Source organism: Tursiops truncatus, chromosome 13 (assembly GCF_011762595.2).
Source record: "Tursiops truncatus isolate mTurTru1 chromosome 13, mTurTru1.mat.Y, whole genome shotgun sequence".
Classification (NCBI taxonomy): Eukaryota; Metazoa; Chordata; class Mammalia; order Artiodactyla; family Delphinidae; genus Tursiops; species Tursiops truncatus.
This window is the reverse complement of record NC_047046.1, coordinates 10,859,469-10,884,961: the sequence shown is the minus strand read 5'-3', so window position 1 is coordinate 10,884,961 and position 25,493 is coordinate 10,859,469. Positions and strand designations below refer to the sequence as shown.

Genomic DNA, 25,493 nt, shown 5'->3' with positions numbered 1-25,493 from the left:
ACACCCGCTCTGTCCCAAGTCCTCTCGGGGTCTCCCTCTCAGACCCGCGGGGCCGGCCCCTCTGGGGATCTCCTCTCCACAGTCCAGACTGTCAAACCCACTCCCGGAACTCCCCTCACTCGGGTCCTCGCCGACCCCACTCCGCCCTGGGTCCCCTCGCCCCGACTCATTCTGTCACCTCTCCGCGCCCCGGTGCTCTCACCTCAGACCTGCTGTCACCACCCCGGGCCCGGCGTCGCCGCCGCCGCTTCCTCTCCCACACTTGTTACCGAGTCGCTCTTCTGCCGCTTGTTCCCCGGTGGATCCCCGGGTCCAGTCGTTGAGTGTCGGGTCCGGCCGCGCGGAACCTCCGCCCGCGGTCTCCGCGTCGGGTCCCACTCTCTCACGCAGGTCCCCACAGCCGCCGCCGCCACCACCGGGAGCCACACGGACCCTCCCGCGGCCGCCGCTGCTGCTGTCCGAGGTGCGGCTCCTGCCAGGGGTGGCCAATCGCACCCGATTGCGCCGAGCGCGCTCCGCCCCGCCGTCCCAGCCCGCCCGCCCCCTGCCCCCGACCACGCCCCCAGACAGGCTCCGATAGGCTCTCTACTGACCTTCCCTGATCGTGGGGCGCAGACCTGGGGCCGGATATAGGTACTTGATTGGAGGTGCCTGGGACACCGAGCTGTCGATGGCGCCCAAGGATTGGCGAAGTTGAAGGTGGGCGGTGCGAGACGGGGCGGGGTTTCCTCAGATGCGGAAGAGCTTGCAACTTCAGTTACCCACTGGCCCGCCTCGGGTGCGGTCTGCCTTGTTTGTGCTGAGTTGGGGTCAAAGTTCATGGCACTCCCCACTGAGCCTTTACTTTTCTTGGGAGACTCCCAGAGGCCGAGGCCCTCTGGGACTCCCTGGGACCACCATGTTAGAGCCTTTCAGGCCCCCATTCCCCCGTTAGACCTGGCACAGCTTTCTAAGTAATTCTACCACAAATTAATAATGGCATTTATTTACTCAGGACTTGTAAATTTCCTGGATTTAAAGTCTTTTATATCTTTGGCAAGGGAGTTGCCCTTACTTGCACTGCGTTCTAGAGACGTTAGTTTGATGCTGTTGGGGGAAAAAAGTCTATGTACTAGATGCATACTCAGCACACAGGCACTCAACACTGACGGGGCACATTTTGATAGGTACAAGGACAAAACTTAAGAAATACTCACTTTGTGGGTTATGATAATCATTTTGACAAGTAGGAACAGGAACTGTGTGGTAGGGGAACCCTTGTTAGCTTTAGCAAGGCTTCAGTAAGCCTGTTCAACATATTCTTTTTCAGGGCCACAGGAAATGATTTTAATGATTTTGTGGGAACTAGTGGCCAAAGTATAATGAACTTTGACCCAAGTGCAACTCGTGATAACCAGAGACCCATCTTGATCCAAGCTGCAAGATGGAGCTTGCCAGGGGAGAAAGTGCATGGTGTTAACTCGGAGCCATTCTTTATATATTTTTTGTGAAACTGGATATGTTGATTAAATCAATACTGGAAACTGAAAACTGCTACCTTCACCCCTAAATCCTAAAGTTTATGAAATTTGTGAAGACATTGTTTCACTTCAGGAACACAGTTTGTTCCTAAGCATTGTCAGATGTATGCAGGACTTAGCTCTTAGAAAACTTTCCATCATTAACTCTTTTTTAACTCCTGCTAACAAAATTTGTGTTCTAAACACTATTCATGTTTTTCCTAGTGTTTTAAAATCATACCCATTCCAATTAAGATGCTCCCCTTTAAGATTTGAGTGTTAGGGTATGTAGACAGGGCCTGTAGAAGAGTGCTGGCAGTACTTCCTCTAAAATGAATTTGGATGTAGATGTCTCCTGAGCGATGTGACTGAGTGCCATTTTGGGAAGGGATGTAGAGTGATTTTAAGGTGGTAAAAAGGGTACTTGGTTTTAAGGGAACTTGATTTTTACAGACTGTCCAAAATCATATTAGACAACTATAAAAGTTGGGTAAGACTAAAGTCATGAGAGAATTTTTTTGACTAGGTCCTCATCCTTTACTGAGTGTTGATGCTACCAGTTGCAATATGGACAGAAGAAATGGGGTAGATTTTCACAATGCAAGTATTCAGTTCTGTCTAGTCATATAAAAAAATGCATGATCATTAACAGATGTTATTTGCAGCCAAGAAGACAAGATGTGGGACTTCCCTGGTGGCGCAGTGGATAAGACTCCATGCTCACAAGGAGGGGGCCCAGGTTCGATCCCTGGTCAGGGAACTAGATCCCTGGTCAGGGAACTAGATCCCACGTGCATGCTGCAACTAAGAGTTCACATGCCACAACTAAGGAGCCCATGTGCCGCAACTAAGACCCTGTGCAACCAAATAAATAAATGAATATTTTTTAAAAAGAAGACAAAATGTTAGCAAGATAAAAATGCCAGTGTCTTGAAAGGAAACCAATTAGCAATGATATCAACTCTTTTTTAAAAAAATCGATATATCATTGTATTGATGAACTCTCATTTTTAAAATGTTGGTGCTTGGTTTGGTCTATGATTATTGCTATTGATGGAAACGCAAGTTGGTCAAGATAGTCAATTACAAATAATTTAGACGTGACCTAACAGCATAAAGAAAATAACTTCATCCTTTGGACAAGAGACAGCTTTGAAATTCTAGTTTAAATGTTGACGGTGGACCCACAGGGAGCCATGAGAATGCCTCTTATTTAGCATTGCAGCATTCCATTCTGAAAATTCTTGAGTTTTGTTGGGAGGAAGAATCCCTCACAAGTACAGGCAAGATTTTAATTACAACAAGGTAGAAAATAACAAATGTTAAAATAAACGGGATGAGAATATATTTTTTCACTTTGAGGAGACTCTGTGGGGGCCAATTCAGAGATAAATTTGGTCACAAAGGATCTGAGAATGAGAATACTGGGTTCCAGTCTGGCTTTTACATCTGTGTTCAAGTTTACTGCTTGTACGTTACTTTTTTTTTTCTATGGAGACTTGGGTGCAACGTAAAGAGTAGGGTTACTTTGGACAAACCATTAACCATCCCTTTTCTTGCTACACACACTAAGACAAAGGACATCCTCAATTTGTTCATTAAGCAAAGCTTATAACACCGTGTCCCCTTCTACTCAGAGATAATCACACAAATTAATTCATGCAGATATTCAACTCTCTTGTTTTCCAAGTTACCAGCTAGCACCTTCCTTTCCTGAGCCTAATTAACTTTCTGCAGGCAAATGTTCCACTTGCTCAGTTGAGAGTTGGTTAGCAAGTTATTGGATTGGGGAAAACCACCTTTTAAAAAATTTATATTCTGAGAAATATGAGGCAGCTGTACTGTAGAGGACCTGGGTCTGAGAGTCTAAACAAGGCAGCCTGGACGCTTTTTTTTTTTTTAAAGGCAATTGACAGCTCTTTTCTTATCTGTAAAGTCGGGATAATACCGTATTGAACAAACCTACACAAAAAGAAAGGACTCCCACCGACTGGGAAAATACAGTTTTACTGACCCCAGGATGGAATATTAGCATCCTCGTTTTTATTTTAGTTCTTAATAAAGCTCTAATCAGTCAGGGGAGGAGCCACGCTCCTTTTCTTCGGGATGATTACACGAACTCTAAATGTCTAGGTTTCCCGACCTATAAATGGGACGGTTCATGTCGTTCACCTGTTTAAATTAAAGAGACCACCTCCACCTGCCAAGAGCCCTTCAAATCTTCTGCCTCACAAGTCCCTTAAAAAAAAAAAAAAAACCTCTTTAGTTTTGGCTCCAGGCGACGCCTAGCGGCTGTTTTCGAAAGTGGCCTCTGAGCTTCGGGGTCCTTGCCGCGGTTGGGCCTACCCAAGGATTTGCCTAACTCCAGAGAGCCTGTCTCCGCCTTTCTCCACTACCCGTTGAGGATTTTAAAGACGGCGATGAAGGAGATGGGGTTAAGGCGAAGGGGGCGTCAGGCGGCCTCTCTACTCCCTCTAGGATAGCAGAGTCAGGCGGTCCTCGGGCAGCTCCCGACCCGGAAGTCGCCACCGGCGCGAGGTCCCCGTTGCCGAGAGCGAGCGCGCGGGGCGGAGCTTGGCGAAGACAGGGAAGGGGTAGCCGCGGCTCCGGCTCTTCGAGTTGGCGGCTCCCTCGGGCGCTGCTACGCGGACGTGGAGTCCGCAGGGCGCGCGGCCGCGGATCCCGGGTGGCACGCTCAGCTGCGGGCAGAAGCGACATGAGTGCTGCGGGGCTGTTAGCTCCAGCTCCGGCCCCGGCTGGAGCGCCGCCGGCTCCGGAGTACTACCCCGAGGAGGACGAAGAGCTGGAGAGCGCCGAGGATGACGAGCGCAGCTGCCGGGGCCGCGAGTCGGACGAAGGTACGTTTTCCCGCGGGCCGGACAACCCCGGGCGGGGATGGGACAGCAGTGGGAGGGGGTGGGGCTGCCTGGGAGAGGGGCGGGGCGACCTCTGGGGTTTGGGGGCGGCTGGAGGGGCCGCCGGGAGGAGCGCGGCTCCCGGAAGTTATCCCGACAGGTGCTGTGGAAGGCGAAGCCCTGAGGACGTTTTATCCCTACAGTTATGCGGAGAAGGGCCTTAAGAAGCTGTTGTCAGAGCTGTAGTTCCCTTTAAGATTCTGCCCCTCTTCCCCCAGCTGTCTCTGAACCTCACGTCTTCACTGGTTGGAATGAGAAAGCCATTCATTGGGTCCACGGAGTACTCTTCTCTATTTAGTTCCTAAGAGGCTCAGAGCAAAGCCCGGTTTAGCTTTCTAGTTACCAAGGTGCCTCTCTCCCCCTACCCCGGGGAAATGCTTAAGTCAGCCCTACTTTGGGCAGTGCGGGACAGGTTGGTTAAAAGTACGAGGGCTGGAACCAGGCAAATCGAATTAGGTGTAAATTTGGCTCACTGAACCCAGCTTAATATTAGACAATTTATAATACTTAGCTTTCCGAGCCCCAGTTTCGCCAACTGCAGTGAGGCTGTCAGTAGTACCTACTTACTAGCGTAGGTGCGATAATAAAATGAGATACAGGTGTAAAGCACGTGGCTTGGTCCTTGGTCTAATATTCAGTTTTCACCATTGGGGAAACAGGCACGGGGTTGGGGGGCGGGAGATAGGGATTTGCTTAATGGTCCTCAGGTGTTGTGTTTTCAGTTCCACACTCTTTACATTATGATTACTGCCTCTGAGAGCCTGGCTTTTCAAACTGGGCTTTATAAGCTTGGTAAGTTTGAGGAACACTGGAATGGAGGAAGGAGCTGGCTGCAGGAGGAGAAAGATGAGGAAACACGAAAGGGCAAGAGAGAAGAAAAGAGGAGATAAAAAGAGACGAACATATGGGTGAACAAAATAGGGCCGTGGAATAAAAGCTAGACCAGCTGTTTGGAATCAGGAGTATGTTTTATTCATCTCAGTTCCCCAAGTGCCAAGTACTGTGGCTGGCTGGCACGTGACTGCTCTGGGTAGGCTTCTTCACTGAAGGAGGGGGAAAGGTAGGTGGAGGATTGAGTCTGCAACAACCTTTAAAAAGTCAGCTGTGGGCTTCCCTGGTGGCGCAGTGGTTGGGAGTCCGCCTGCCTATGCAGGGGACACGGGTTCGTGCCCCGGTCCGGGAAGATCCCACATGCCATGGAGCGGCTGGGCCCGTGAGCCATGGCTGCTGAGCCTGCAAGTCCGGAGCCTGTGCTCCACAACGGGAGAGGCCACAACAGTGAGAGGCCCGCGTACCGCAAAAAAAAAAAAAAAAAAAAAGTCATATGTATGTGAAGATACGAAATTGAAGAAATGAATTACAATCTGGTTAAACTACATTTGAAGACAAGGCTTAACCAGAGAATTTGAATGTGAATCACTTGTACTGTTTTTTAATGCCCACAAGGGGGAGTAGTGAAGCAAAAATTGATTTTTGTTCCCCCACCTCAAGTAGGGCTGTTGAAGTTAGGTAGACACTCCAGCCGTTTGCTTATTCTAAAAACAATGTTTACGTAGAGAATGGACTTGAGGACACGGGGAGGGGGAAGGGTAAGCTGGGACGAAGTGAGAGAGTGGCATGGATATATATACACTACCAAATGTAAAATAGATAGCTAGTGGGAAGCAGCCGCATAGCACAGGGAGATCAGCTCGGTGCTTTGTGACCACCTAGAGGGGTGGGATAGGGAGGGTGGGAGGGAGACGCAAGAGGGAGGGGATATGGGGATATATGTATATATATAGCTGATTCACTTTGTTATACAGCAGAAAGTAACACAACATTTTAAAGCAATTATACTCCAATAAAGATGTTAAAAAAATTAAAACCAATGTTTAAAGTGTTCTGAAACAGTTTCTGTTTGATCTTCTTGTCTTCTTCCCTCTCCCTTTGAAAATATTTCGGTTATTAGAGTTCCTTTAATTGTTTTGGATTCTCCTTTGTATATATGATGTAAAATCCTTTAGGGGTTCTAACTGGCATTTACCAGAAGAGAATGTACATACTAGGTTGTTTAGGAGTAGTGAGCAGGGCTTGCTGCCTGTAGTTTTCCAGTCTTAACACCCACATATCCTTTAACTGAACTGCCAGTGTTGTTTCTTCTGAAGTCGCAGCCTTGACTGTGACCACCTGTGTCTGATGCACTCTGTTCTCTGGCTGCACTTCAGATAAAGGCAGGCTCTTTGGATGAATCTGGCTGTGTACAAGTTGGAAATGGCGTTTTCTTTTCTGAAGTAATTAGATGTAATATTTTTCATTGATGGCTTCACGCAGGCCTGCATTGAGTATAAATTCATTTTATAGAAGTTTGTGAAGTGTCACTGTGTCAGGTGATACCAACTCTACGAATTAAGATTTTAACAAATCTTCCCTAATTTTTTACACAGACACTGAGGATGCTAGCGAAACCGACCTGGCAAAGCATGATGAAGAAGACTATGTAGAAATGAAGGAACAGTGAGTATGGTTTTTACATTTCTTCTTTGGAATACAGAATTGACAAGGGCATCTTTAATAGTGATTTCGTATGTATGGTTTTCACGTAGTGCTTCCAAAGACAATGCATATGTGTGCAATTTCCCCCCTTTAAATTTGTCACATTTAATCAGTCTTCCTGTGATAAGAATCTTTTGAGGGAAGGCTAGAAAGAATCTGGAGGGAAATGTTCCTGGGAAATAAGGCCATGTAACAGGAGAGAACCCTTGCCTTTTTTTTTTTTTTTTTTTAATGTGAAGACCACTGCCCAGAGGGGGGAAATGGTGTTTCACAGCTCCTTGGTTCTTAGATGGGCGTGACCCCACCTGAGCACTGACTACTAGCTGGACGGCGATGCCTGGAGAGCTCAGGGAGACCAGGATTGGAGAGCAGGGCTCCAGACTCCTCCAGTGCCCTTTCCCCTTACCCGCATCCGCACCCAGGCCTCCAGCAGAGCCACGCCTCAGAGAAACTAAAACCACTCCCTCTAATCGGAAACTTCTGGGCAAAACAGTATAACAGATCTGATAAGTATGTGTGGAATGTATTTTGAGGATCTTGATTCTGTTTTTTAAATTCTTTACCATCAAACTGGATGATCCACATTCCTTTCCTTATAGAATGTTTTCTGTATACACGAATGTTTTGTGACCATCATCTGGATTCTGTCATCCTTTTCACGCTTTGGAATCCAAAGGGGAAGCTCAGCTAGATCTGACCAGTGCCAAATAAAGGATTGCTTTAATAACTGATGTGATTTTTCTCACAGCTTCAGCCCTGAAACTGTGCTGGCTTTTTATTTTACTTGTACTCTCTCCAGGCTTCTTACTGACTTACCTGGACCCATTTGAGATGTATTTTTACATACCTATTCTTTTTCCAAATCTGAATTTTGTTGTTGTTGTTTACTTCTTGAATCTGTTAATACTCTCTTTCAAAGACCTACTAAGAATTCAAAGACGTAGTCTGGCACACTCACTGTGGTGGAAAATTATATATGGAAAATTAAACACCATTTCCCCCCTCTGGCCAGTGGTCTTCACATTAAAAAAAAAAAAATTAAATATTGGGTTCCAAATATTGACTTCCTGTGTGCAGCTTACTCATCCTTTCTCTCTCCTATACTTGGTGTGTTTAAGTGAACGTACCCCTTAATATTTGATGGTGTAGAAAATAATTTTGATTAAAATTGAATGCTCTTTGTGATTCAAGATGAGCATTGAAAGCATCAGCATTCTCCCTAAAAGAATCAGGCCTTGAGACTTCCCTGGTGGTCCAGTGGTTAAGACTCCACTCTTCCAATGTGGGGGACCGCGGGTTCCATCCCTTGTCAGGGAAATAAGATCCCACATGCTGGGCAGCGCAGCCAAAACAAAAAACAAAAAAGGCCTTCCGTGTAATTCTGAGATTCTGCCTACTCTTCCTCAGCCTGTAGACAGACAGGTTGTGTTTGCAGCCCTTACTGGAGTGATCGAGAGGCTGCTGTGCCTGTTACCTGTTGGACTGGTTGCAAGTCCTGTTTCTGTCACTGTGAAATTGGGGTTTTTGGGGTTTTTTTTTTTTGCGGTACGCGGGCCTCTCACTGTTGTGGCCTCTCCCGTTGTGGAGCACAGGCTCCGGACGCGCAGGCTCAGCGGCCATGGCTTACGGGCCCAGCCGCTCCGCGGCATGTGGGATCTTCTCAGACCAGGGCACGAACCCGTGTTCCCTGCATAGGCAGGCGGACTCTCAACCACTGCGCCACCAGGGAAGCCCGGGGGGTGTTTTTCTGGTAGAAGCAAAAATATTGCTGAAACGTGACTGACGTGTGAAATCCACCATTCAAACAGACTTACCAGGGTATATAATTGCCTATAATCCATTCACCGTGAGGGGGGTGAAAACATGCCAGGTTCTTTTGCTTTGTGTGTACTGTGTGTTCTTATCCCACTGGGGCTGCAAATAAATCCTGCATTTTAACTTTTGTTACTGAATTGCTGTCATTTCTCTGATCATAAAAGAGAAGTGTTTTTAAAAATGATGTGAAGGTTTATTAACGCAGTGCTTACACAGCAGTGCTGTCTATATAGAAAAATGTGCTGGAGGCATAGTCTTATTCCTTTGGAACTTATGATCTGATTGTAGAGTTGATATGAGACCTGCATTTAACGCTTTTTACGTTTTCGTGTGTATGTCACGCTTCTGAATCCCCAAGAAAATGGCTTCACACTTCCAGTCTTTCTGTGTGTGTTCTTGCCTAACTGTGTTTATCATTTATTTATTGAAACTTGCATGTCTTCGTATTTGTAGATTTTAGACTGATTCTCTAAGGGTGAGAGAACACCGGAGAATCTGCAAAGCTGGGATACCATTCAAACCACAGAATCCTTGTCCCTTTCTGATCCCTTTAGCTGTGGGCACATTTTAAACCACCAGCAGACTTTAGTTTTCTCTCTCCCTAAGGGACATTAATGACATTTCCATAAAAGCCCAGGTAATTTCTGCATGTAGATTATTATTGAATTGGGTATTGGATACTTTTGTCTCTGAGTGTGGCTTTCCTTTTTTTTTTTTTTTTTTTACAGGATGTATCAGGATAAATTGGCTTCTCTCAAGAGACAGTTGCAACAACTGCAAGAAGGTTGGTGTGTGATTTAATCCTTCTTTTCTAAACATACTTCCTAATATCACACACCTTTGAAATCTGTGTATTTCACTTCTCAGTGAAGTGGGAGTGATTTAAAATTTGGTCTGGCTGATTCTAGCAGTCAGCAAAGTGGCAGTTTTCAGACTTTTGAAATCTCAGTTAAGGCCTTCTGCAGAGCAAGAACTGGAAACCGCCATGCCTAAAGCTGGCTGTTTTTAGGACAGATGCTGTTACTAAGGATAAATATAATTGTACTGTTCTTTCTAAACGGAATGCTAACGAGCTGTGGGTCGTTCTCACCGTGTTTTCTCTTTTTACTTTGTATACTGCAAGTGGGTCGTGTCTTGTCCAAGGCTGTTTGCTGTCAGAGGCAGTTCAGCACTGGGTGAAGAGCACAGGCTCTCCATTCCTGTCGCGGGCTTGAATCCCACCTGCACTGCTTTCTAGAAATTTGACCTTGGGCATTTCACTGTCTCTTGCTTAATTTGTCTTCTAATCTGTGAAATGAAGAAAGTAGAGGCAGGTGAGATTTTGTGTGAGGGGCGACCAGCACCGCTGGGCACCCGGTGACAGCCCAGCGTCGGTGGCTGCTGTCAGTAACTCTTCAGCTTGCTTCTGTGGGGTCCCCGGCACTGAAACTGCTTCTCCATGAGGTACTTCCATTGCTTGGAGCAGCCCATCTTATATTGATTTCTCCTTCATAGTGAAACATGTTCCTGTGACTTGCAATCACACACCTTTGTTTTAGTTTTTCTTCCGATGGTAATGGAAGTATTGCCAGAGAAAGAAATACGTCCCACTCTAGCAGGTCTGTAAAGTGTGCCTGGCAGGGTTGAGTGGGGAATTTTGAAAAAGATACCATTAATATAGCCCACTGGGGACTTCCTTGGTGGCGCAGTGGTTAAGAATCCGCCTGCCAATGCAGGGGACACGGGTTTGAGCCCTGGTCCGGAAAGATCCCACATGCTGCGGAGCAGCTAAGCCGGTGCGCCACAACTACTGAGCCTGCACTCTAGATTCTACGAGCCACAACTACTGAGCCCATGCTCCACAACAAGAGAAGCCACCGCAATGCGAAACCTGTGCACCGCAACAAAGAGTAGTCCCTGCTCACCGCAACTAGAGAAAGCCCGCGCATGGCAACGAAGACCCAACGCAGCCCAAAATAAATTAATTAATTAATAATAAAAATCCGTATATATAGCCCACTGAAGCATTGTCATCCGAAAACACTTCCCATGCTAATTGGGACCCTCATTAGTTGCTCAGGGAAGAGCCATTTGGTCAGATGCTGTACTGAGCTGTCCAGTAATGTCACTAGCCACACGCGGCTATTTAAATTTAATTAAATAAAATTAACAGTTCACTTCCTGGCTTGCACTAGCCCCATTTCACGTGCTCATAGCCACATGTGACTCGGGGCTGTCATACTGGACAGGGAAAAATAGACCATTTCCACCATTGCACAGCAAGTTCTACTGGATGGCGTTGATCTAGACCTTACTGGGGGAGAGTGAGCTTTTTCCAGGAAAGGGAGGCCCACAGACCGAAACTGGCAGCGAGTGATGAGAGTCACTGGTGGATGGCTGCAGCTTGCTTCTACTCCTCACTTGCTAGAGAGTCTTAAGACCACTGGTTGGGGTTTCTGCTCTGCATCTTGCTTGGGAACCAAGTTACCTCTACTCACGGGTGCCTTTCCATGGTGTGTGTTTTACTCTAATGTTATTTAAAACATTCAGTGTCGGTGCTAGAAAACCGAAATGTAGAGCAGTTTGATCTTCATAGTAACTATTTTGTAAATCTCAATCAGGTACATTACAGGAATATCAGAAGAGGATGAAAAAACTAGATCAGCAGTACAAAGAGAGGATACGAAATGCAGGTGAGGCCCTGTCTTAACTGGAAATAAATCCTCGTCAAATTTTCCTCCTTTGGCTGATCATCGATTGGGATGTAATGTGGCCAGAAGAGCCATTCTCCAAAACGTGTTTCAGCTATCCCATTGTGGGGCGAGTTTGGGCGAAGAGAGACTCCAAAGCTGCACTTATGTAGGACTGTTCATCTTCTTCCCCAGTGAGTGGCCTTAGGCTGCTGTCCTTTCACTTTCTGATCCATTGACTTTCCAGCTTTCTATGGACGGAACCCTTCTTTGTTTCCTTCAGTGAGTAGATGCCCATGTCCGTCAAGGCACAGAAAAGGAGCTGCAGGGAAGGTGGGCGATAGAGCTGCTGTGGCGACCCAGCACCCCTCTCCCTGCCCCACTCTAAGTTCCTGAAGCATCTCCTCAGGCATCTTTAAAATCCTCAGCCTTCTTCCTGGAGCCCCTTTTCAGCAGGAAAAGGGGGTGGTGCTGTGGAGGCTGAGGTCCCAGGTTGAGGGCTTCCTCCCATCCCTTAAGGGCTTAAGCCTTTTAGCACGCTTCTGCTCTTGGAGCCTCAGTTTCCCCATTTGGAGAGAGCGCTGCTAATATCTCGTGGAACTGGTTTGAGATGTAAGGAGGGAAAGAAAATTGATGTGAGCCATTTCTCTTAAGCGAGCACTGCAGGGTGAGTGTTGATTTGTCTTTCTGAATTCTGCTCTCAATCCTGTGCTCGGTGTCTTTCATAAACATCCCCCCCACCCCTGCCCCCAGGTGAAAATGCAGAGGGGCTCCTGAATCAGTCACACCTTGAGCTTGAAAAAGCACAGTCTGTGTGGAGCTGATCCACCTGCTCTTGTTGTGTCTGGCGTCTGGCTGCTTTGAAACAACCATCACCAGCTCCGAGAGTGCTACGTGTCGCTTGACTTGCTGGTGCAGAGGTGAAGTCTCCGAATGGTGCAGACTTCAGATATCTGGCCCGTTCACATGGGTACGGGTCTGCAGCAGTCAGGAGTGAGTGTGTTGGGCTGGGTGCACTTGGGCTCATGTGCCTCACGCTTCCCGGTGCCAAGGTGATGAGGATTTCTGGGGGTTAGAAAATAGTGAGTGGCTGGTCCGTTTTCCTCAATTTTCTCATTGAACAGTTGATGGATGTCTAGATTCTTCATCTCGAGTTCTTGAAACTCTCAAGGTTTTATGTGTGACTGTGCATATGTGCTCTTTTATGGGGTGATGGATCCACAGGATCCTTCGGGTCTGCAAAGGAGACCATGGTTAGATGGGAACAGCACCCCCTGGAGTTACCGCTCCACCAACAGTCTTTGTGGACCGTTTGCAGCAGCTCAGATGTCACCCAGAAAAGAAGCCGTGGACCTGTTTGGTTTCACATGCTCAGTGTGCACAGGACCTTAGAGTCGAGAGGTCGGGGAGCTGCTGAGTAAACAGGCGCTGATCTGGCGCGCAGTGGGTGCTCAGTAAGCTGCTGATACCGGGCAGTGGATACTCTGAGGTGTCTGAGAGGGGCTTGGTGAGCGAAGGGGCCTCAGAAAAGGCCTCAAGGAGGAGGCTGCAGTAGTCTGAAACTCTGAGTTGCGGTCAGAGACCAGAGGACATTGCAGGTGGAGGCCTGGGTGTGAGCAGAGCCGCAGGAGGGCTCGGGACCTCTGCCCTCTGAAAGCTTGGGGAATGCCCTTCCTCACCACGCAGAGCCCTGTGCGAGGGGCTTTAAAAATATCCATGTTGCCTCTGCTTCTGGAGTAACTGCATTGCTCCTTCTCCCTGCCCTGCAGGACTGCTGAGGGTGTGTACTGAGTGGAAGAAGGGCTAGCTTCTAGCTCTTACTGATTTCGCCAGGGCAGTTTGGTTCCTGCTCGCTTTCACCCTTGGGCAGAGCTGCCAGAGCGCATTCTGTTCAGGGTCAGATTTTAACTAGACACGCATGCTTCTCGCATCCTACCCCTTCACATATATCAGCAGCTTACTGACGGAAACATTTTCTCCTTGCAACCGTGTTTTCAGAAAGCAATTACTGCTTCTAAATGAATCCTAACGTCACTGTCTAGAAAGGTGGCATAGCCTGGTGAATCTAATTGCATGTTTTATCTCTTTCAGAACTCTTCCTCCAGCTGGAAGTAAGTACCACGGGTCTTCTGGGCTTGCAGGCTCATTCTGAGACTGGAATCTTGCTCTCCCAACCGATCCAATGGCCTTTCCTTCCATTACCACGTAGACAGCTGGGAAGCCCCCCGGATGCCTCCATCAGTGTTCTGTTTGACTAAAGGACATTTGGTCTCAGTTCAGAAATTCCATCTATTCGTTTGTTGGTTGGGCAGCTTCTGCTTATCACAGAGGGGCTAGGGGATACTCACACTTGACCGCTTTCTTGTCGACGCTTATCTCACATTAAAGCCATTTGGGAGTATGTCTGAATTATAATGGCCTAATAGTTTGTTATATTGGTCCTCAAAGCAGCCTGGTCTCTGAATTGGCTCCGTTTTACAGCTGAAACCCTGGTTGGGTCGGAAAGATGGATTAAGATCTTTCACTTAGCAGACGTCTGAGTGCTGGTTGCATGTGAGGTGCGGCGCTACAGGCAGAGATGAGGGCTGGAATCTTGGGTAATGTGCTTGCTCCCGGGAGGCTGGTGTGTGTGTGGGGTGCGGCGGGGTCATAGTTTATCAAAGCCGCGTTATGAGAGACGGTGTTGGGACTGAAGTCAGTGCAACACACACGGCCACAGCCCAGGGGGTCACAGGGTCCACAGCCGTAGCCCACCAGGAGCCCCCTTGTTCTTCACTTAATGCAACAGTGAGATTTGGAAAATGGATGCGTACGCATTTATTTTACTCAGTATAATTTCAGGGTTTGGGTACCTCGGGGTTCAGGCACCTAAGAAGTGATCCTGTCCTCTCGTTGGCCTTTATCTTACTGTAAGCATCAAAAAACAATAGAGTAACTCAGGCCGTCTTGACTTGGTATCCTGTAACTATTTTAAATATAGATATTTCATCTGGAATGTACTATTTTCTTTGAAATTGTGTCTTCAAGAGGGTTTATTTACTGTTTCTGAGAAACTTACATTCTGTTTTCACATACAATCCATAAAATACAAGATGTGGAAGAGAGGAAATAGATCTGAGTCACGAGTGAGGTATGCACATAAAACCAGAAGTGTGGTTCAGTTTCACACATTCGTTGGAAAACTTGCTCCCAGACACCCTGTTTCTGAAAGTTGTGTGTTGACTGCAGCTGTTTCTCTTCTTTCTAGTAAACGTATTTCCTCTGTGCTTGTGCACAGAGCCAGGCTTTGTGTTGGAGCCCTGGCTGCCAGGGTCATGTAGCCCCAGCCTGTGTTTCTCTTTTGCTCAGACTGAACAAGTGGAAAGAAATTACATCAAAGAAAAGAAGGCGGCAGTGAAGGAATTTGAAGACAAGAAGGTTGAGCTGAAAGAGAACCTGATTGCCGAGCTAGAAGAAAAGAAGAAAATGATTGAAAATGAAAAGCTAACGATGGAACTGACTGGAGGTATGAAAGCACCACAGAGCAGGGTCCTGGGAGACCCAAGGGGGACCCTGGGGGGAGGGCAGTGCTCCGGTGCTGACTCCTGTTGGTTCCTCAGCAGAACAGAGTGAGCTGAAAGGAGGGTGGGCTTTCATACGGTGGGTCAGAGTTCTAGCTCTGTCTTGTATTGGCTGTGTGACTTCAGTCAAGCCACTTAACCCCTCTGAGCCAATTTCCCCCTCTGTAAAATGGGGCTGATCATATCTTATCTCACAGAACTGTGGTTAGAAATACGAGTGCCTAGTACAGGGCCCTGTACATAACAGCCGCTGGGTAAATTAAAGGGTAGATCTTTAATAGTGACTGCAACTTCAGGCTTATACTTTATTTAATGTAATTCCTGGGTCGACTGCCATTCCTATCTTGGTTATATTCACAAATTACCCTGGTCCCTCTGTGGTGGTAGGAATCCCTCTGCTTGTTTTTTTTCGTTCTACCTTCATTATGGAAAAAGCATTGTCTTCCTTTGACCCGGGTGGGAGAACAGAGGCTTTGGCTGTGTCATCTGTGCTGTTAGATCCCTTCGCCCCAGGTGTTACTGTGAACATTTCAGAAAGAGTTGTTACCATTTCAGCTGGGATAGCTAAACTGAACTGTTCTCTTGTAAAGGCAGGAAAGTTACGTTAGACTCGGAGCCAGTCCCTCCCTGGCCTTCTAGGATTCAGTCATCCGCATATGGGAACTCAGCAGGTTGTAGGCAAGTTTAAGGGAGAGGCAATATGGGCTGCCTCTTCTGTTGCCATATGTAGACCAACAATGCTGAGAAGGGTACACGATGGGAATTGCCTTGAACTAGCTATTTTGGAACTTGGCAAAATTTCTTTCCATCAGCAAATATCGCAAGGCACGTCAGTGGTGAGTTTGTCACTTGGGTATGTAAGTGACATGCCTTCGGCACACCCCAAAATTTCACTCTTATAATCATGTTCAGAAGGTCCTGGGGTTGTGGCATGTCTGATTTTTGTCGGGGTCCTTAAGAAATACATTGTTGTTATGTAAGTCCTTGGGGCTGACTTTGAAACTAAAAGTAACAGTTAAGAGCTGTATTTCCCCTTTGGTATTTCTGGTGCTGTTAGCTAACATGGACCTCCCATTGACACAAACTTCTAGCTCCAGTCCCCACGATGCACCGATGATCATGTGGTTGCGTCTAAAGTAGGGGTCTGACTCTTGAAAAATCTCTCTTCTGATACACCGTCCTCATTGAAAGACTTGGCAAGAGGAATGAATTCCTTGCAGACCACTGACAGTGGCTCAGAAATGTGTTTTGGTGAGAATGGATGCTGAAACAGCATCTTCAGAACAGCACCGTCTTATTCTTGTTGAAATGTTTTTTTAATTAAACTGCAAGCACATTGGTACCTTGTCCGGTCCCAGTCGGTGTGCCTGTTTTCTGACCTGCACACCATCTTCTCCGACGGTGGCTCCGGCTGGCATTGACGCCTCATCGCTTTCCGTTAGAGCCACCAGATGCTCAGAGCCTTCATTAGGCTGGTGGGAAATATTGTCAGTTTATAGCTGCTCCCTTTCCATCTGCGGGGAAGGCTGTCATCACCTCACCTGTGATTTGGCAGCCTAATTATTGACAAGCGATAGATGTTGTTTGGCCAGGCAATTTTACAGCTGGAATCTTAACAGGGACAGTAGGCATCCTCAGTGGCTTGAGCGGCCAAACCTGCCAGGGTAGAAAAGACAAATAAATTCAGGGAAGTCATTTGTGATGCGGTAAAATAGATTACAGAAGTGCTTAAAGCTATAGCCATGGGCATTAAAGGTACCGATGTCCTTCCTCAAGCCGTTTGGTACCCTCGGTATGGAAAGCACTGCCAAGGTAATGATGGAGCGTCTAAAGAGAAGGCACTGGAGCTAGAAGGATAATGAGCGCTTCCACAGATGGTGCTGTTACGGTGTCGACTTAAAGGTCTGGTTTCCTTCCTCTCACCGAGTGACTGATTTCACTTCTGTGGATTGATGCCCAGTATCAGTGTTGCCTAGCTCTGCCCAGAAAACATACTTCCTAAAATCTCCTTCTCCAATTCAACATGAAGATCTCTTGAAAAACAAAGTGGAGTATGAGGCCAATGAGAAGCTTAAACCAGATAACACATTGGAAACAGGCGTACCCAGTGACCTGCTCTGTCCAAACAGGATTTCCGCCTTTCCAGCCATCTGTGGGAATTGGTGGGACGTTCTCTTCACTGCCTGAACCACTGGTGGAGAACCTGGGACAGCTGGCTTGTGCAGGCAGAAAGGTGTACTGTCGGCAGAGGAACTGGGATGGATTATAGGTCGGTGATTCCCCCACCTTGAATGCGTGTGTGAGTCAGCCGGGGGTCTTGATAAAATGCAGATTCTGGTTCAGGGGGTCTGGGGTGGAGCCAGTGATCCTGCAATTCTAACCACCTCTCCAGGACTGGTGATGCTGTTGGTCAGACCACACTTGGAGCAGTGAGATTATAGGTAGAATTACCTGAGGGTGACTTTTCTCTGCAGCTGAGGCCACGGTTCTCAGTAACCCCAGGAATCAACGAGAGCTTCATGAGCTTGAAAACGTGGGGCACTCTATCATTTTTAATTCATGTGTCCTCTTACCTTACGCCAGCCACCTTTTCTCCTTTCTGCCAACCGCCCGACTAACTGCCACTTTATCTTTAAGTTCTTGCCTCACCAGGGGCATCTTTCAACCTTCAGGCCCCTGTGGAAGTCATTCATGACCTCAGTAAAGCCTGTGAGGTTCCTTTAGAAGATACTGGATTCAGGGGACTTCCCTGGTGGCGCAGTGGTTAAGAATCTGCCTGCCAGTGCAGGGGACACGGGTTCGAGCCCTGGTGCAGGAAGATCCCACATGCCGCGGAGCAACGAATCCCATGCGCTCCGTGGGAGCGCTACTGAGCCTGCGCTCTAAAGCCCACGAGCCACAACTACTGAAGCCCGCGTGCTTGGGGCCTGTACTCCGCAACAAGAGAAGCCACCGCAATGCGAAACCTGCACACCGCAACGGAGGGTAGCCCCCGCTCGCTGCAACTAGAGAAAGCCCGCGCACAGCAACGAAGACCCAATGCAGCCATAAATAAGTAAATAAATAGTTAAAAAAAAAAAAAGATGTTACTGGATTCATAGCGGGAGGCATGAGTAATGATAATATCAAATAGAAGCTCTGAGTGTTTACATCGAGCCAGGTATAATATAAAAATAGTACAGCTGCCGCTGAAGGCTGACAGATGTGGTTGAATCCTAGCCCAGACATGAACTTGGTTCTGTGGTGGAGTTTTGCCCTTTGACAAGGACACGATAGATCCCGCTGTGGAGGTTTGGTGTAGAGGTGAGAGGAGATGGTGCCCCGAGTGGCTGGCACGCAGAGTGCACGCTAAGGGCTGGGGAAGCTGTGACCTCATTGAGCTCCTGAGACTCCTGTGATGACTTGGCGGGGCAGGAGTGCAGGAATGGAGCCATTTGCTCCAGTGCCCCAGTGAGGTGGTGCTTAAGCCAGACTTGGGCCCCAAGCGTGTTCTCTTAACCACCGCATTATACTGACTCTAAATCCTGTGGACTCATGTGGTCCAAGTGCTTCACAGAATGAGGTTGATAGGGAAGTCTCTGTCCTCGAGGAGCTCATGTCCTCATTGGTACAAGACTGAGACGGTTTCCATGCTTTCCCCAGTGTGAGGTAGTTTTGAGAGAGGGGGATCCTAAATAAATGAAGGTAAAGGTGTGTCGAGCTGGTTTTCACTGATTGTAAAACATCAAGAGGCACATGTGGTTATACAGGAGCAGAGTCACTGGAACAGGTGCCCGCGAGCAGGAGGTCAAGGCGAGGAGAAGAGGCCCCGCACAAATGTCAGGGGAGGGGGGATGGAAGAGGGGACCTGGATTTGGGGTGGGATGGGCTTGTCCCCAAGACGTTCCTTCTTGATGATGCTGTTGTGGAATCCAGGCCATTGAATGGGGTTGAGGATGCAGAGCGGTGGGCCTTGATCAGTTCACTCTTGAAATGCACCCCTGTGTTACGGGCAGCTGTGGCCTAATGGAAATTGGTCCCTTCGTTCCTACCCTGGTTTGGTCCCCGATGACCTAACCCTGATTTTTATCCACCCCCCCCCACCCCCCACTTCAGGCCCCTGTTTGTGGTCACCATGCAGCCTGGATTTGTGATGTTGCCATTAGAGTGGGGTGTCCTGGGGTTTGGTCCGGGCCTTCAGTCCAGCCCCGTGGCTCGCTGCCCCTGGTTTGGGGGTAATTGCCCATCGGCTGCAGTGTCGGCTCTGCTGAGGCTTTTCTGTCACATTCTTACTTAAAAGGATGTTCCTTTGAATCCCTGCAACTAATTTTTTTTTTTCAGTAGCTAAACAAGTGTGAGTTTGTTTTCATGGTGCAAGTATGTTAAAGTGAAGTTAAAGTGAAGCTTTTACTGCATCTGTGCCCTGTAGGCGGGTGGGCTATTGGAGTGAATGACTCTGCCTTGAGAAGCGCAGAGCCAAAAGCCAGCCAGTACCCCATAGTTGTGTGTTACAAGGTAATTAGCGTTATCAGGACTATGTCTCCATAGGGCTGTGGCTTAGTACTGCCTCATCCTGTACTCCCATTTCTTAGCCAGCAGGCCCATCTGGAGAGCAGACCAGTAGGATTTACACGATTCAAGGCCACATATATACAGTGGTGTGGAGGGGAGTTGTGCACCTGGTCTCATCGCTCGCTTGGTGTTTTCTGTCACGAATGCTCCCCTGCCTCTGGTTTAATTGTTGGACGTTCAGTTAGATTCTGCACATTTTATCCTCACTTATTCACAGGAAGCAGACCTACAATAGGCCTCTGGATTAGGGAGGCTTTCTGGTTGAAGCCAGTTGGAGATGCTTTGTGTTTGGTGCATGATGTCCGAGAGGAAGCTACTTCCTGCTGGAGTGCCTTCTCCAGGGTGGCCACACTCCAAGGTCTGAGTTTCAGTTCCAGAAGTTTGGGTTTTGTCAGTGCACCTAGATTGAGCCCTTGGGGCTCCTGACCAAACTCCCAGGAGACAGATGTTAATAAACCCAGCCTGACATATATACAATGGAATATTACTTAGCCATAAAAAATGAAATTGAGTTATTTGTAGTGAGGTGGATGGACCTAGAGTCTGTCGTACAGAATGAAGTAAGTCAGAAAAACAAATACCTTATGTTAAGACATATATATGGATTCTAAACAAAAAAAAAGGTTCTAAAGAACCTAGGGGGCAGGACAGGAATAAAGACACATGTAGAGAATGGACTTGAGGACACGGGGAGGGGGAAGGGTAAGCTGGGACGAAGTGAGAGAGTGGCATGGACATATATACACTACCAAATGTAAAATAGATAGCTAGTGGGAAGCAGCCGCATAGCATAGGGAGATCAGCTTGGTGCTTTGTGACCGCCTAGAGGGGTGGGATAGGGAGGGTGGGAGGGAGACACAAGAGGGAGGAGATATGGGGATATATGTATATGTATAGCTGATTCACTTTGTTATAAAGCAGAAACTACCACACCATTGTAAAGCAATTATACTCCAGTAAAGATGTTAAAAATAAATAAAAAATAAACCCAGCCTGCCAGCCTGTTTCTTCTGGTGAGAAATAGGATTTCCAGGCGCACTCAAACCCAGGTGGTCAGTACATCCCATCTTTCTATGAAAAAATCGTCCGTAGAAGCCGACCATGCATACGTGGCTGGGATTGGAACAAAGTGAGTTAAGTAGGTAATCTTACTGTGTAGTTCCGGGCTGTGATACTTACATGTTGCTCTTCCCCTCGAATCACATCCTCCACCTGGACCCCTGGCCAGGACTGCTCCCTCCTCACTCACTCTCCTGGCTGGTGATGGGGACATGCTGATTAATTTTAGCGGCTTCTTCAGAGCACCTTCCTTGTGCTGAAGTAGTCTTTTGGGTAAACTGATTAGGTTATTACGGTGACTAGATCAATAATGTGGATTGATTTTCACCGTCTCATACGGAGAATTCGATTATGCTTTCTGCTTTGTGAGTGATGGAGTTATTTTTTTCTGAGTTTTTTGGCCATGGTCAGACCGGCTTTTTCCCAAATCCTTTTATCTCTTCCTTTGCTTGCTTCCGTCATGCATCTCCCACCCCGGAGGGTAGGGCACACTTGGTGCCTTTTCTCTGGTGCTCTTTGGTCTTCCAAATTAGCTCTGAATGTTGCAAGCCTCACTGTTGACATCACTTTCCTTCAGGTGTATCACTTCTGTTCCAGCTGTTTGTGCCTTGACTTTTCAAAAAGATCTTTGTATGATTTTTTTCCTGGCTAAGAACATGATAATAAAAACTAGCATTGATTGAACTCTTATTATGCCAGGCACTATGTTGAGGGCTCACATGTATCATCTCATGTAATCTTCACAGCACCCTGCGAGGGTGGGTTATTGATATTTCCAGTTTATGGATGAGGAAACTTGAGACGTAAGAGTATTTACGCAGCCTGCCTTATGTCACACAGCGGCCGCAGGGATAGCCACCCACCCGGCCAGTAAGAAACTGGAGAAGGGTGGCATCTCAGCATAGGGTAAGAGATGTCTTTTAGGGAGAAGGCTCCCCTTTCCCAGGGGTGGGTGCGTGTTTGTCCTCCTTCCGTCCCCACTTCTGAATACACCTTTATGAATGTTCATTAGGTCACTGGTTCTGGTCACTTTACCTCCATTCCTAGGGGAGAAAAGTCAGTATTGCCCATTTCTCTTCTGCAGAAATGCCTTTTGACTTTGTTCGCACAAACCAAGGCCTCTCGGGTCTCGAGAGTTGCCATGGTGGACGGGCTATGTTGAATTCCCTAAGGCTGTCCTGTCTGCTCTGTACACAGGATGCGTAGTCATGAATTAACTGCATCTCATCATCAGACTTGACCTCATCTAGTTGTTCTGCAGGAAACCCCGTGCAGCCAGCCCCTCCCATGCGCCAGAACGATCGCTCTGCGTTGGGGTGGAATCCATGCATCCGCTGGGGGGAGTGTCCCAGATGCTGGCGGTTGGTGGTAGGGGTTTGTACAGATGCTCTGCTTGCTGGGAAGGTGGCGTGACTCCGGGGAAGCCATCACAGCAGGGGCAGTGTTGAGCTGCTCTCCGAGGATGTTGTGTAGGAGTTTCTGGGCAGAAAAGAGGAGGGTAGGCGGAGGGCAGCACACACAGGCTTGAAGGCATAGAAAGTAAGGTGCCCTTGGGTAACAGAATAGTTGAAAGCTTGCTCCCGGGCTCTCTGTGAAGGAAGGAGAAGGGAGGGAGACCGGAAGGGAGACACGGCCTTTATTCTGTAGCCAATGGCGAGCCATTGAAACATTTCATAGAAAGAGTGATGTGCTAAATGATCCGGTTCATGTCTTCCGAAGATCCCTTTGAGGGAGACAGGGTGTGATGAGGGGATGGAGTTGAGAGGCCGTTCACAGGCAGAAGTGTCATTATCTGGTGGGTCTGATGTGTGGGTGAAGAAAGACAAGTCACAGATGACAGTTGGCTCCGGCTGGGAAGGGTGGGTCGTTGGGGAGATGGCCTTGGGGCCTGAGACATGGGGAAGAAGTGGGTTCATGTGGAACCTGGAGAAGAGTGTGTGACATCATGGGGTGTGGGATGCCATGCAGCGGGGTGGGTGGGGCTGGAACTGGTGACGGGAAATTCGCCGGGATCCAGGCCGAGAACTGACTGGACCCCGCAGAGCACCAGTGTCTAAGGAGCAGGCCAGCAAGAAGAACTCCAAGGAGGCAGAGCAGGAGAGGAGAGATCTGTGTGGCCGCTGCGGGCGGCAGGGGAAAAGTGTGTGGTGAGGGGTGAGTCGAGGAGGAAGAAAGGAGGCCTTTCTCAGGAGCCCTCAGGGTATCAGTCTGGATAGTCAAGCAGTCACAAAAGGTTATAAAGTAAAATGAAAAGAGCCCAGGTTTGTAAATCTCATGTAAAAATGTTGGGCCTGAGGCCAGAGGCCTCTCAAAGGGCCTTTCATGCCGGTGGGCTCTGGTTTACCCACTCTCTGTGGGAACGGCGGGAATTAGAGAAGACCCAAAGGTTCCTTCTGATCCCAAGAGCCTACTGCTCTGTGGCCTCTTGATTTGAGGGAGGGAGAGGAAAATTTCTAGTTTCCAGGGAGCCAGAGAGAGGCCAGCCGTGGCTGCAGTGGGATGCTGCAGGGCGGGGCTGTGTCTCAGAGAGGGGTGTGCTCCTAGGTCAGCAGGTCTGAGTCTCCTGAGCACAGACCTCTCGAAAGTCTGATACGGTGTCTGACTCGGGCCATGTGTGGACCAGACGTCCCCGATAAAACACTTCTGATTGGGTGGCTCTGGGGCCGATATTCTTACACTGCAAATTCTTGCTGACTTCAGGTTGGAGTTGGATAGATTCACCCATTCCATTCTTGCCACAGATTCTATGGAAGTGAAACCCATCATGACCAGAAAGTTGCGGAGGCGACCAAATGATCCTGTCCCCATCCCAGACAAGAGACGAAAACCTGCTCCTGATATCCGTTGCATCAAGCCTTAATCACTTTTCTTCCTTTAGACTGTTGAATCCTTTGCTTTTCCATTCGATAGAATACACATGGCCGTGGTCCTTCAGAAATTGTCATGTTTGGCTGGAAAGCACATGTTTTTATCCGGGAGGTAGGGGATGGCCATTTTATGATTGGAGTCCTCAATTGTTACTGCTTTGAGTGGGAGGAATTTATAGACAGCAGTTATTTGGAAAGGGACTCTGTGCTGGTTTTGACACTCACTGGGAGATTCATGTGCCTTAGATTTTCCCATCTGTGAAATGAGGACCGTAATACTTGCCTTTCGTACTTCAGTCAGCTATGTCCCCCAAACAGTGGATTGCAAACTGTTGTTTAATTAAAGCAAAAGATCTCAGTCGGACATCAAGAAGCCCCTTTAATCATAACAGTGGGAATGGGAAGGGGACACATGGGGGAGTGTTGTTTCCATCGTCTCGAGGAGATAATAAATAGCCATTTGTACAGAATGGTTTTGTTATTTGTCTGCCACGAGGAAGGGGCATAAGTTCACGTTCCCTTCATCTTATCAACTGAGAATTGAAGCTGTTAGGCAAGATTAATCCTGTACCTGTGTGGAAGTCTCAGATCTTTGGAACAAAAGCACTTCACAGATTGAGGATGAAGTTCTTTACTGTGGCCTGGGCTCTCACTGTTGTTGTAGTTACCTATGGAGTCTCATTTCACCTTCTTACCATAGAAGTTTGTAAGATGGGGGGGGATGTGAATTCTTTTAGATACCTGGCTCCATGACATTTAGTAGGAAGATCAAAAAGTTCCAAGAGGCAAACTATAGAAACATGGTGGAACATACTCTCACTTTGTAGATTCTCAAACGCTGGCACCATTTTGTTTCTTTCTATTTGCTTGGCAGCCATCCTTTTCAGACACGTTCCTTTAACTCTGAACACCCCAGCTAAACTATTTGTTAACAGATGAACAGATCATGGAGGATCTGAGAACGTTAAATAAGGTACAGTTCGATTTTTTTGATTCATTTGAAAGTGTAGGCTTGATGTGGGTTTTCTGCTTTATTTTGTTCTTATTGCTACTTGTTAAATCACTTTTATACCTTTGACACCTTACGTTGTATCTGAAATGATTTTCTCTAAGATTTTTTTGTTCTTCTTACAGCTGAAGTCACCCAAGAGACCAGGTAAGTGCACGATGTTGCTGGCATTCGTGCAATCTTTTTATCATATTGTTGGAAAAGCATGCGAATACCTGACAGGAAGTTGTTGCAGTTTTCAAAAGCAAAATGTTCATCATTTGCCTAAGAGCAGTCATCATGAAAACTGGAGTGGACCTCATGTGTACCCTCCCCTGATTTATTTTTTTTTAATCCTGCTATGTTAAAGTTACTTTGTCTTTTCCTTAGGATTTATTTTAAGAGAGACATTTCCTTCTTTGTAGGCATCAGGCATAAGATTTAAGTGCACATGCATTTCTGAAAATGAAACCAGAAGGGTTTTGCAGTGTGAGTTGCTTTGTGGAATTCAGTACGAGGCACGCTTACCCAGTGGCTTTTCGCAGCTGCTTCTGGTAACGGCCTCTCGGGCTGCTCCCAGTCCCAGCTTACAGAGGAGACCCACCCAGTGTTCGGGGTGCTTCTGTTTAGAGCAGCACTTAAGGGTCGTTGCTAGGCTGCAGAATAGAATTCTGAACTGACAAGGCTTTTTTTTTTTTTTTTTGGTTTTAAGCGCTGCGATTACTTACACATCCCTCTACCAGGCAAGTCTTGTGAAAGAAAACAAGATTCTTCTCGCTCTAGATAATTACCTTCTGAGAGCTGCCATGGTCCACAGAGACGTCCTGAGTTTCTGAAGGCCTGGTGGGGAGGGGGTTTTGTGAGTGTGTGAATTTAGATGATTTGAACCCACTGCAGTTATCAGATGATTTGAACCCACTGCCCAGTAACCTGCCCTGCTTTGTAATAAATATTTCTAGAAATGATTCCATTTTTATAAATTTAAAGAGATTTTTCTAGTTCTTGCCATTGGAGCTTCTGATGGTCAGTGTTGCC

General features: G+C 47.5%; 2 protein-coding genes across 8 annotated transcripts in view; one reads left to right on the top strand and one right to left on the bottom strand.

Annotated features, from left to right (window-relative positions):
* Positions 1–475, bottom strand: part of TAOK3 (TAO kinase 3) — a 188,933-nt gene extending 188,458 nt beyond the window's left edge. For all 4 annotated transcript variants that reach the window (XM_033836922.2, XM_073790100.1, XM_019950242.3 and 1 more), the window contains exon 1: positions 203–475. The gene's annotated coding sequence lies outside the window, so the exon portion shown is untranslated. The remainder of the gene's footprint in view (positions 1–202) is intronic.
* Positions 476–4,061: 3,586 nt separating this feature from the next.
* Positions 4,062–25,493, top strand: part of SUDS3 (SDS3 homolog, SIN3A corepressor complex component) — a 152,878-nt gene continuing 131,446 nt past the window's right edge. For 3 of the 4 annotated variants that reach the window (XR_012325174.1, XM_019950227.3, XM_019950226.3), the window contains exons 1-9: positions 4,062–4,357; positions 6,841–6,910; positions 9,493–9,548; positions 11,365–11,436; positions 13,525–13,544; positions 14,782–14,938; positions 23,345–23,440; positions 24,382–24,443; positions 24,605–24,626. Coding sequence is in view for 3 of the 4 variants with exons in the window: in XM_019950227.3 (XP_019805786.1) it covers positions 4,216–4,357; positions 6,841–6,910; positions 9,493–9,548; positions 11,365–11,436; positions 13,525–13,544; positions 14,782–14,938; positions 23,345–23,440; positions 24,382–24,443; positions 24,605–24,626 (697 nt within the window). In the remaining variant the exon portion in view is untranslated. The remainder of the gene's footprint in view (positions 4,358–6,840; positions 6,911–9,492; positions 9,549–11,364; positions 11,437–13,524; positions 13,545–14,781; positions 14,939–23,344; positions 23,441–24,381; positions 24,444–24,604; positions 24,627–25,493) is intronic. The other variant, XM_019950228.3, reaches the window with a different exon arrangement.